This window comes from Platalea leucorodia (genome assembly GCF_965183815.1).
Source record: "Platalea leucorodia genome assembly, chromosome: 2".
Classification (NCBI taxonomy): Eukaryota; Metazoa; Chordata; class Aves; order Pelecaniformes; family Threskiornithidae; genus Platalea; species Platalea leucorodia.
In genome coordinates this window covers 128,702,875-128,715,791 of record NC_138824.1, presented here as the reverse complement: position 1 = coordinate 128,715,791, position 12,917 = coordinate 128,702,875, and the positions used below count along the sequence as shown (strand labels likewise).

Below are 12,917 nucleotides of genomic sequence, written 5' to 3'. Positions count from 1 at the left end.
AACCCAAAACACAGCCCCATACCAGCTACCAACAAGAAAATTAACTCTATCCCAGCTGAAACCAGGACAAAGAGAAAAAAAATTTCTAGTTCCGAGAAGCCTGCAGAAAGAGAAAGTGCATTTTTTGTTCTGTGGACACAAGACTCAAACAATGGAAGAAAACATTCCAAGGCAAAACTATATCCCCCTTTAGAAAGGCAAACTAGTAAGCGTGTGTTATTAGAAATCCAGAAAGTAAGTTTGGTGGGTTTTTTTAATGAGATTTTTTTTGTTTCATATAGTCTTACCTTTCTCTGTTAAATTTCAGAGAATGTAGGATAGCTGGTCGTTTCTGTCGGAGATTCCACAAATGAAGTGCATCATCTGCACTTGCACTGACCAAAGCACCCTAGAACAGACACAAAATACAGCATGTGAACTCTCATGTATTTCCACATAAGCATAGAGATGAAAGAAAAGGAGGACAGACAACGCTTACTTAAAAAGGTGAGCGTGAAGGATATAACTAAAGGAAAAAGGAATTAGCGCGCACACACACAAGCAACAGTGCCAAGCACAGTTTAGTGGTCATATCAACAACATGAAATTCAAAAGTGGAACTGTGAGAAGAAGACGCAGATAGGAAAGTAGGGACAGGTAGCAGGGGGAGAGGACCTAGGAAGTACTAATAGATGTAGACAAAAGGACAGAGTATCACGGATCAGAAATACTCTAAAGACCGCTTCTGCTTCTGGTGCCCCAAAAATGGACATCTTCCAAGGTCCAGACCTCTATCTGCCTGGACAGCTTGAAGTGAACTTATTCTACCTCCTTCCTACTATATTTCTCACCATGGAACAGTGACGCCATGAGAATATGGACTGCAGAGGAAGCACTCTACTGCTGCCGCAGTGGTTTACTACATTTACACCTCAGATCAGGTCTAGTACAAAGGATCTATCCCTGTGTATAACCGTGGCAGAGAGGCACTAGATATTGGCCAAACAGAAGGCAGGGCTTTATTTTGAGGAAGGGTGAGGATGTAACTGAAAGATCACTTCATACCAACTATGACTGACCAATAAACTTCTCTTTTTGCATCTTGGATTTCCTTCCTAATTGTAGCAACTGTTCTTTTCAATGTTGACATATGCAAATGAAATTTATGAAGGTGAGACTTCTCTAATACATTGTAATCCATGCTTTAATTCTCATCTCCCAAAGAGTTTGGACCAATGTCAAGAGAGAATCTCCACCACAGAAATCAAATTAATCCTATGTATTAGGGGTTCTGCTGGTCATCTAATGAAAAGAAAGAACATTGATTCAAACCTTAGCCTCCCTGTTTTCACCCCTGCCTTCCTCTAAAGAATTCCATGGGACTGATTGTTTCTAAAGTTTCATTTCTCCCTCCTCAGTTTCTGTGGCTCAGGTACTTTCTCCAAACAGGTGTAGAAAAAAAAAATAAATTTCCCAGGTTTAAAAAACAACAAAACTAAAACTCTTTCCTCGAGGAGCTCTAAGATCTCCATGCTTAGAAAGAAGACTTGAAACTGTCAAAAGTGTTTCCTTATATCACGGGAGAAAACTAATTAAAACTGAACTACGACTAGCTTATAATTTGGCCAAGTTATGGTGTTCTAGAAAAAAAAAAAACCACAGATTTATATGCTCCAGAAAGTCTTCTTGCCTATTACCATCTCCAGAGATCTTCTGCACAGAGCGAGCTATAATCTGTCACCATTTCTTCATGTTGTCTAAACTTGATTTTGACAAACCTTTCACAAAGACTAAGCATGCTGGTTTGATTGATGACCCCTACAACTGCTTTTCCTTGCTTCAAGTAGTAGCATATCCCCAACTATTGAGCTTTCAGCCAGTAACCATCAATATCTTTCCATAGAAAGATTTAGCTCATTTATTAATTTCTATTTGAAACAGGACTGTGCAGCATATTTAGTAATTTAATGGATTTTACATCTACCTGCACACATTCATATATTGACTGCCTTTTGTTCAGTACTTTATACTGATGTATATGAAGGTAATACTTTTCCCCATGTACAGTCCCATAAATAGTCTTTTAAAAGACTGTACGGTGAACGTCCTCTGGATGTAGGCCATTTACTTACTGGCACAATTTGCCAATGTGAAAAGTCATATCACTCAATTACAATATACAAATTGACTTATTCAACTGAATTTATATGGACGAATCTGAGTAAATAGGTCCTTACCTCATTGATTAAGAACTGGAGCTGTAGGACTGCAGCACCACTTTCATGTTGGCAGTAGCAATCAACACCAGGCCTGCCCAATCTGTTGCATCAAAGTCAAGGATTCTAACATTCCTGTTATCACCAGAAGTAAAGAGGAAAAAAAAAGAACTACCAATTAAACTCTAATTAACCTTTAATTAACCTCAATTCTTCTTGCTTTCTGTAAAACAAAAGAATTCATGCTGACTTTCCACCGTTCTAATTAAAGTACCAACATCATCAGGCTGAATCACACGCAATTGTGAGCGATCTGTTCTTGCCTGTTTTTTTTGCCTGTGAAATAAAGTACATGAATTAACACAAAAATTCAGCAGGATGCATCTTAAATTTCTTTTTATACATTATGGGTTCACATAACACATGAACGTATCAGATTTTTGTACTTATCAATGAGATTATAAAATTAATAATTTAGGACTAAGGTCAGTAACACAGTTCTGTAGCAGGCTTTCTCTTTTAATTCTGAGAAAATGCTTTTTGGAGTGAGTCATTTCACGCTTACATAAAAGCTCACGTGTAACTATTGCTCTCTGTCTCATCAACACAAGCACAACGCAGTGCCGTGCAGTTACCCAAGTCTAGCTACGAACTACATTCCCTAGTCCAATCCCCAGTCTGAGCGAAACCACAGTTACACTGCTTCTGCCAACCCAGCCAGTTCACTTGGAATCCACATCGACATGCTGCTTTGCAGCAATATCTTGTTGTCCAGATATATCACGAATGCAGCTTTCTGTCTGTTCTCTTTGGGTCTTTCTCTCTGCACGCTGAATTGCCATCTCCCTAGCTTAGATGGTGACCTTTCCCGTCTGAGTCAGAGACTTTAACAAGAAACTGCTGTTCCAGAAAATCACTGAAGATAAAAAGTAAAACAAAAGAAGAGAGGAATATGAAATATATTCTTAACAACCATGTTGCATGAAACAGGTGAAACACTCCCAGATGTATTTAAAACACCAAGATTATGATCAGAAACAAGATTTTACAACATAAAGTCCTATCTACTTGTTATATATGATCATATTAGCATATTTGACAATCCTGAACAAATATTCCAACCATCTACCTATACTGCAGGCAAATGTCAGAATCTTTACTTCCCCTTTTACAGGTGAAGAGAGTTGCAGTAAACTATTCTAAAATTGGCCTCGGGGAAGTAAAGTCCATAGATTAGCAAATTTGAGAGTTAAAACTTTAAAGTATTAATTACTTACTTTTCCAATTGTTAAACAAGCAGTTTAATGGAGACCACTGACCTTGAGAGACCTGAGCTCTACTTCTGACTTTGCCAACTGGTCTACTGGATAACCTTAGGGGAAAAAAAAGTATCTTTTCTTCCCTGTGCCTTCATTTCCCTACTTGTAAACTGGAAATAGACAGGGTTTTAACAAAAGAATACAATATCTCCTTTGACAGTGATCGCAGCATACCGGTATCTACAGATGAAGAACTGTATATAAAATATCATGACTACATTATAGGACAGCAAGGTAGAGAAAAAAACTAAGTAACTCTGCCACTTGTTCTCAAACTGTAGTCCTGAATACAATCATAACCAATAAAATAATAAAAAACTGTACATCATTTAAAAATCCTATTTAAAATGGACAATAAAGATACATGGTAGTCCAGGATACATTTTAAGGGTCGATGGTAAGCCTTTGGTCCATTTTGAATGACTGCTTGTGGCACTCTTTTCTTATACTCCCCCTTATATTTCCCCCCTTATATTTCCCCACTACGCGTTGTAAGGTGAGAGGAAGCAAGACTGCAGCCAAAACCAACCAACCCACCCACCAACCCACTGGGGATTTCAAACGGAGTGGAAGTTTTAACAGATAAGTGTTTTCCCTTTAACTTGAGCTTTATATTCAGTATAAATACATGGCACTAGCTAATGATTGTCCTTAATGAAAATTACACTAGCATTGCCCTGATTAAGCGGCTGTCACCCTTCAGCATCAGTATCATGCTAAGTCAGTTTTCTAGGAAACAACCTAACAAAGTAGATTATTTCATTTGGCGTATCCCAAACAAACAAAGCACTCTCCAATAATTCACATTCATTTGCATAAGTGTTCACCCTGAAATACTTCAAATTACTAAAATGAGAGAGAAATTGTGCCATCTGCTTTAGTCTGGCCAATTGCCCTGAAGTAAGGACTGATGCTTAAATAGCAGCATTATCACTGACTGATGGTGGTTTTCAAACATTCTGGGAGCTGTGGTGAGGTCCAGCAGAAGGAGCTGAAGAGATATGATGACTTGGCACATGTTCTTGGCACTTCAGCCCGTCTTCTGCAACTTCTGTGCTTTGCTGCCAAGCATGGAGGAGTACTAACTTAGCAAATCTTTTCATACCAGTGTACTCTACTAGGACATACAGCAGAAGTAGCTATAGTACAGGCTTTGGACTGCATTTATTATTTTACTTTTGCTTTTTTATTAAATAATGACGCTGCTATCAGGGAGAGTGGAATATCTCTGAAGGTATTAAGAGGGAGGACTAATACGGATACATCTGAATACCTCAAAGTAGACATCATGGGTTTCAAGGACAAAAGCCAGTCACTATCTTCTCTCTATTACCAGAATGTTGGATCTCCCAGGGGCCTTCACAGACATGCCAGATTATCCTGATTTATACATAAAAGGGAAAAAGATGAAAACTAAGTCTGGATGTCTGTTGGGATCCAGGCTGAAACAAGTAGAATCAGAATTATGTGCATCAAGCAGTGAAAGTGTGAGAGTAATAACATTCTAACAGAGAAATGTTCTTTCTGAAACCAACATTTAATCCTGGTTTTAAGATCTGTATGTGTGAAATAGGATACTTTGCTCAGTATTCACTTGCATGCAACAGTTTTACACGGAGTATTTCAACATCCTGTTATGCCAAAGCTTATCGTTATGGGGGGGACAGAAAAAAATCAGTTGTTAGGATGCCTAATTTTAAGTACTTGAATACAGCTTCCAAGATGCAGTCTTCCATGACAGCATAATACGTTATTCACAAAGAATTTACACTCTCATGTCTTGGGCCATTCCATCACAAGTTGAAGAACATTTCCATTTCCTGATATTACAATCTGATTCAGAATTTCTCTCCAAATCCTTTTGGTCACTTGTATAAAGATCAGTTAGTATTTATGTGATATTCTCATGTTATATCCACATTCACTGTATCTTGAATGCCTTATGTCAAAGCACATGCCTATATGTTTTACTGGAAACCAAAGTTGCCCGTGAATAATTACATACACAGGAGAGGTATCAATGGGCAAAGCTTCTCATAAGCATGATCGTACTTTCCACAGCATCCCACAACTTTCTTATTCCATGACTCATTTTTAATATATGATACATACAGATCTGATGTCTCTTGTTCTTCTCAGAGGCTAGTACTAATGGAATTAAAGGCTTTAAAGTCTTGTGTGTTCACTGAGAACCAAAAGTGCAGATAGTTTAGAACTGGCTCCTGGAGTTGAGACCACTGTTACCTGCAGCAGGTATTTAACTTCTTAGGACCAGAACGTTCAGAGGTAAGACATGTTTTTCTTCATTAAGATGGGTGATTCTTTAGCAGTGTCAGAGCCAAGTGTTATTGCAAAAAAGACTTAATCTGAAACCCAGGACTGCAGTCTGGTTCGTTCCTCCGTGCAAGGCAGAGGAACTGAAGACACGGTATCATAAAGGAGCTCCTGCCAAGGCATGCCAAGCAGCTAACAAATATCCCCTGTCAAGTAAAAACTGTCACATTACATATGGCACCTTTTTCAAAACCAAAACTCTTCCGTAGAAGAAAATGACACCAAGCTATGTAAATAAGCAACTCTAATTTTTTCCGACTACGTAACTAACTTCTCCCATGACTAATAACAATCTATGTACAGAAATGAACACTGATGTAAGGGGTTATGATTATTAAGCAGAAACCATGGTCTCACATCCACAGTTTTATTAAAAGACACACACAGAAATGGGCAACCCCATTTATAGCCTCCCCTTTAAAACATTTGGGAATTGTGGGGTGCTGCAGAAGTAGCATCGCTGCTTGAAGGAGTCCTGTCATCTGATCCACACTGACTGGTACATGATTGAGTAGGAATATGCAGCACCCTAAGAGCAGATGCTTGTGGGCTGGTGTTACTCCATTATATAAACCAACTGGAAAATTGATTTAGCGTGTAACTTGAATATAGGACAGCTTTTTCTCACAGAAGATCTATTCCACCGAGTTGAGTGATTTATCAGTTTAAAAAGCACCAATGCATTTAAATAAATAATTAAGTAACAGAATGCTCAAAGGATTCAACCATACCACTAACCAACTAAAACAACCAGAAGATTACTCAGTTGTATCTGTGTCACAGGATGGATTTTGTCAAAAGATAACAATTATGAAAACATTATCTTCATCACCTAGATCTGCAGTTCTGAACACAGCTACTTTCAGTTCCTGGAATACATAGTTTTACAGGTCCTTCGCGGAATTTCTATAAGTCTCATATACATTAATTTTCTGCCTGCTAAGGAGAGTGCATATTCTGGTACAAATTAATGCCAGAGTCCTAGGTTTTGTACTTCAAATGGGCTTCAAACTGAGGGTTTTTTTCCTTTTTCCATGAGATATTTTATCTTCATTTAAAGATTTCAAACAGCAGAGAACCCATGATTTCTCAAGTATATTGCTGGAGCGTTTAGTTATCCTGGCTATTAAGAATGTCATGCTATATGTAGAATCAATACATTTGGCTTCAGTTTCAAGCCTTTGGATCTCATTATTCCTTTCTATGCTAAATTAAATAACTTTCTATTAGCAGAAGTTTCCTGCTTTGAAACTGTGATCACGCTGTATCTTACCCATCTCCTGCATAAATAAAACCAAAAAACCCTGAGCTCCTTCATTCTCACGTCACACAGCAGTTTTGTTAGCTCTTGAATATTCCTTATGTCTTTTTCTACACATTTTAGAATCTGTTCTCAACCTCTTTCAAGCATCAAAACCAGAGCCACACATCGTCTTGGTAATGGTTTCTTTAATACAATGTAGAAACATATACGGCATTTTATTATTCCTTAAATTCAATATATTTTTTAAGATATGTGTGTGTGACACCTCTTAGTTACCTTAGCAAATCGGGAAATCATATTGTTTATGGGTTTTGAGATTTCTCCATTGCTTTGCAAAAAATAAGCACATCCCCCCCCCCCCCCCCAAAGTTTCATTCTATTAACTACATGTAGTTGAGCTCATTGAATTCCTTAAAAAGGACACGCAACCTAATCCTAGCTTTATAGTCTTCTATTTGCTGTGGATTCACTGGATGCTGCTTCATTAAACAATAACTTGTAGTGGTTTTTTTGTTTTAAACATAGAAGGAATCAGTTTTACAATGAGCTTCATTATGTCTTGAGTTCATTCAGTTATTTAAATAAAGAGCTCTTCTTTTTTTCCCCTCCACTATGAAAAGGTGAAATACTGCTGTGCTTGGCTGCTCTCTTAGGATGCTAAACGTGCCGTGTTTTATAAATACAGACAAACTTTTTCACCAAAAGTGTGAGCTTTTGGTCTACAATGACCTTTATCTTGTTTATTTTTCTTGACATAGATTTCTCTGTTCATGCATCCAAATTACAAAAGAGTTGATCTCAGGAACAGTTAAATATCCATTATGATATACAGGCTGAAAAATTTGCTTTTGGCAACTTTGATTTCTTCCGTATTAAAGCACTTACAGATAGCTTGTATTTAATGGCAAGTCTATATATAGACTACAGTTGGATTGCTGAATGAATGCTATGAAAAATATGACCACTTAATTCAAGTAAAATGCAAATTCACATCAACACTATTCACAATTTTTTGATTCCTATGAATTTAGAAGCTATTTTATTTCCCAAAATATCTACAGATACCACAAGCATTACCAACACTTATAGGGCTACATGTTTTCATCTCTTTGTGAGACTACGTTCCAAGATATTTGTCATTTTGGGAATCATCTGTTCCAGAAACAGAATACAAATACAGTCACCATGTGATTGAACTCAATCAACCCTAAACCTGAAATACCAAATTGTGAAAAGCAGATACTCAGAGGTAATGACTCTAGCAATGTTTTGCACATAACACGTCAGTGAATAATTTCATATTCCATTTGTGGAATATCAATAATTTTCAATTTCCATTTGTGTATGCATATATATACACACACATATAATAATTAACAGAAACCATCTAGCTCTAAATTCACCTCCAAAAAAGGAGCCATTTAGCTACTAGTCTGTAAAAGCTCCACATTGCCAGGCAGCCGCCCTGAAAGCTTTATATTTTGAGGTTGTACTTCTTGCAGCAGTAACAAACAACATTAAGAGTCTGCATTTACAGTGGGCTTCCTCTTTTTTTTTTTTTTGTCAGGTAGCCATAAACCTCAGCAAGCTCACCGATACATACAGATAAAAACAAGAAAGGCAACAACAAGTGAAAACTGAAATCTGTAGACTTGAGTGTGGAGCGCACTGATTATATTCACAGGAGCCATTGTTTCAGAGAAATTTATAACTGCAGACACGAGTTTAGTCAAAGGCATGACAAATGTGGGAACAGGAGGAGGAGCACATCTGTAAAGCTTGTTTACAAACGCATCTGGTAAAAAGCTACAGAGAGAATAAGCTGGGAGCGAATAATACTCTTGTCCTAACGTACACTGGAGGTTATGGAAAACTAAACTGAGCCACAAATGAGACGGCTGTGTATTTTGGAACATCCTAAAGCCAGAAAGTCACTTTAACATAACCAAGAGCCTGAACAACGACATACAGAGATATAGATAAAAAACCTGATAACACAACTGCATTTTATTCAATTTACTGCCTTTAAGAGGACTACGCAAATTATACCATTTGCTAGCCATCTGTATGCACTGGGCACAGATGGCAATCTAACATACTCTCTCTTACAAAAGAAATCATACAGGTAGCTTTAACTCAGCCATTTTTAATTTCTTTTTTCTCAGCCTTCAGATATTAATATTTAACACAGTATCTGCTCCATGTATATCTGTACACCCAGAACACACATAACACATGCAGGTTACCGCATGTACAGTTACTGATAACAAATGCAACAGTCTACAATGATTTGATACTAAAACCTACTGCATTTAAAAGTTAAGTGCGAATGTTGCGTTAATATTTGTGTTATCCCTGCTTGTACGCTCTACCACCGAATTTGTTGATAACGGGTTTAGAGAAGGTTTTAGGAAGTTTTGTTTGTGCTATTCAAGCAAAAAATAGAACACTATATAAACTCCAGATAAGATCAAAACTTAAGACTCCTCATATTTTCCTACAGCACAGATTTCTTTAAGTGGCCACTGAATTTTTAGCAATTTGTAACAGTGATCACAAGGTGCTGCTTTTCTTCATAGCTGCCAGTTATGAAGAACAACTGGTGGCAACAGAAGACAGAATGAAAAGTGATCACATAGTAAGTCTTTTTAAAAAAAGGTCAAAAGACCTGTCGAACTAAATGTATCTAAAAATAAAAAGACATTTTCCCAAATATTAATTCTTCCTGTAGTTGCTATGGAAAAGTTATATGACTAAAATAATATATTAATCCCTCATCCATGTCATGACAGAGCTTGAGAATACACATTGCATTTTCTCTTTTAAACAGAGACAGCAATGAGCCATTACTGGAAATCTTTAAAACAAGACCGCATGTTTTCCTAAATGCTACTTCCAGACCCAATCACTAGAATAGGAATAAGGTGATGAAGGTCCTATGGCCAATTCTGTAGTCTGTAGGAGATGAGAACAGATGATTAAAGAATGTTGCCTTATCTGAAAATGTTTCACCATCTATTTTGGCTAATACAGATAGGGGGAAGAAAAACTTCTTTGTTCAGTGGTGTTACAATAATTAACAGTTACCCTGATTACTTCTGGCTAATTCTTCATGCCAGGTACTGCACAGTACTGGCTAATTCTTCATGCCAGGTATTGCACTGACATCAAGCCATTGACCACTACCCTCTGGATGCGACCATCCAGCCAGTTTGGTATCCACTGAACAGTCCGCCCATCAAATCCATATCCTTCCAATTTAGAGAGAAGGATACTGTGGGGGACCGTGTCAAAGGCCTTACAGAAGTCCAGAGAGATGACATCCGTAGCTCTTTCCTTGTCCGCTGATGCAGTCACTCCATCACAGAAGGCCACCAGGCTGGTGAGGCAGGACTTGCCCTTGGTGAAGCCGTGCTGGCTGTCTCAAATCACCTCCCTGTCCCCCATGTGCCTTAGCAGAGATTCTAGGAGGATCTGTTCCATGATCTCGCCAGGCACAGAGGTGAGGTTGACAGGTCAGTAGTTCCCAGGGTTCTCCTTTTTACCCTTTTTAAAAATGGCTGCAATGTTTCCCTTTTTCCAGTCCTCAGGGACTTCACCTGACTGCCATGACTTTTCAAATATCATGGCGAGTGGCAGCTACATCAGCCAGTTCCCTCAGGACTCTGGGATGCATCTCATCAGGACCCACAGACTTAGGTATGTTCAGGTTCCTCAGGTGGTCGCGAACCTGACCTTCACTTAGAGTGGGAGGAACTTTGCCCCCCTAATCCCCGTCAAATGGCCCACTGACTCGGGAGGTGTGAGGAGAGAGGTTGCCAGTGAAGACTGAGGCAAAAATGTTGAGTACCTCACCCTTCTCCTCGGCTATTGTTACCAGATTTTCAGTTTTGCTCATCAGAGCGGGTACGCTTTCTTTAACCTTTCTTTTCTGGGTGACGTACCTGTAGAAGCCCTTCTTACTATTCTTTGCGTCCCTCATCAGGTTCAGCTCCAGCCTTGGCCTTCCTGATCCCATCCTTACACAACCGAGCAGCGTCCCTGTACCCTTCCCGAGATACCAGTCCCTGCTTCCGCTGTCTGTGCCTTATTCAGTAATATGTCAGAAAACCTCCATGCATAACATCACAGAACACTTTTGTTTAACTGAGCGATGTAGGTATAATTATGTATATCTTTAGATATATTACGCAAGGGCACTTTAGTCAGAAAAAATTGCACTAATACACAGGTACTAATGCATTGAGAAAGACAGTACCTGATCTTGACTCAGGCTTTGCAAGTGGTAAGTGGTTTAGAGGTTCATTCACTTGATTGTTTGAACATTTCCATTGTTGCAAGGAATGTGCTCTAAAACATCAACATGCCAAAAGAAACACTTACTTTAAAAGACTTTCATTCAGACATTTCAGTGTTTATCCAACTACAAGATAATACAGATGCCGAGGTCATACACCACATTCTTTTTAGTCAAAGCAGTGCTGCCTAAAATAATAAATAATTTTATTACTTAACAGGAAACTGCTCACAGCTTGTTAGTCAGCTTATGAGCAATTCCTCAAATTCATTAACTGCGTCAGCGCTATTATCATGTATTTAGTATCGGATGACTCCAGGAGGTCTCTGGTACAACACAGAAAATACTTCACATTCAAAAACTTATTAAAAGGAGGTTCAATATGTTAAATTAGGCAGTAATTTAATTCCTGCCCCAGAAACACAGACAAATGACATTCCTATAAATTTCAGTTAAGCTATATTCATACTCAGCAATTTTGCGAATCAATATACTTATTTTTGACACTTAATAAAGAAAGATGTTAAGCTAGAATTTCATTTGTTAAGCAAGAATAGACATGTAAAACACACAGGAACTCACATGCTATCAATAGAAGTCAAAACTGGCAATGAAGCTATTCAAATTTGAATAAATAAAATATATAAAAAAAAGAATTTAATTGAAGAAAATTTAATTCAGAGTTTGACAAAATTTCAGTGAACTATCTGGTGGGCTTTTTTCTTCAATATAAATGATACTATAAATGTGCCTATGTTAAAAGGCATTGCAAATATCAGACAGTCAACTTTTTGTTTTGTCTTCTATGACTGTAAAACTCGTGTTTTTAAGAAAAGTTTTCAGCAACAAATTACACGGAAGAGGCATTACTTTTTTTCTAGTGCAAGATACAGGTTAAATGTTATCTACATTTTGTCACTCTTATAATCCTCCTGAGCCACATAATTAGTCTGTCAGATTTTGAAATATACAGTACGCTACAGACCACAGTTAATCAGCCCTTCCATTCAATTTACATGAAATAGGTAACCAGCAGCTGGTTAAAATGTATTTCAGGAAGCCGTTTCGGTGTAAATGAGTACAAACTATGATTTTGCCACTTTAAACAGACATTTGTAGATTGTGTTATACAAACCACATTCATGTTTGATGCCAGCTGTATTAAGCATTTATGTTTTATTTGCATTAAAATTTATAATCATTAGTTAACATGGGTTAAAACATGAATAAAGGTTTGAAAGCAGAGTTAGTGAATACTGAGTAACTTCCAAAGAACATTAGCATTTTAAGAAAAGAATGATTACTTCTGGGAATAAAACAGGATGTAGCAGAAATCTCTCAGGATCCCAGTTTTTCCATGCCGATTGCTGAAAGTCTGCGTGTTTCAGTGAAGCAGGACACTGTTTCAGAACTTACCATACTAATACAGTATTAGTTTCAGTATAACCTAATTCTAGATCTTGTTGGACAAGAATCAAAAGGGATCAAAACTACTTTTACACTTCCTT

General features: G+C 37.7%; 1 protein-coding gene across 2 annotated transcripts in view; it reads right to left on the bottom strand.

Annotated features, from left to right (window-relative positions):
• The window catches only part of STXBP5L (syntaxin binding protein 5L), a gene marked incomplete at both ends in the record, with an annotated part of 204,450 nt that overhangs the window by 128,056 nt on the left and 63,477 nt on the right, over window positions 1–12,917 (bottom strand). For both annotated transcript variants that reach the window (XM_082331864.1, XM_082331865.1), the window contains 2 exons: window positions 288–388; window positions 2,217–2,298. In XM_082331864.1, the coding sequence (XP_082187990.1) occupies window positions 288–388; window positions 2,217–2,298 (183 nt within the window). The remainder of the gene's footprint in view (window positions 1–287; window positions 389–2,216; window positions 2,299–12,917) is intronic.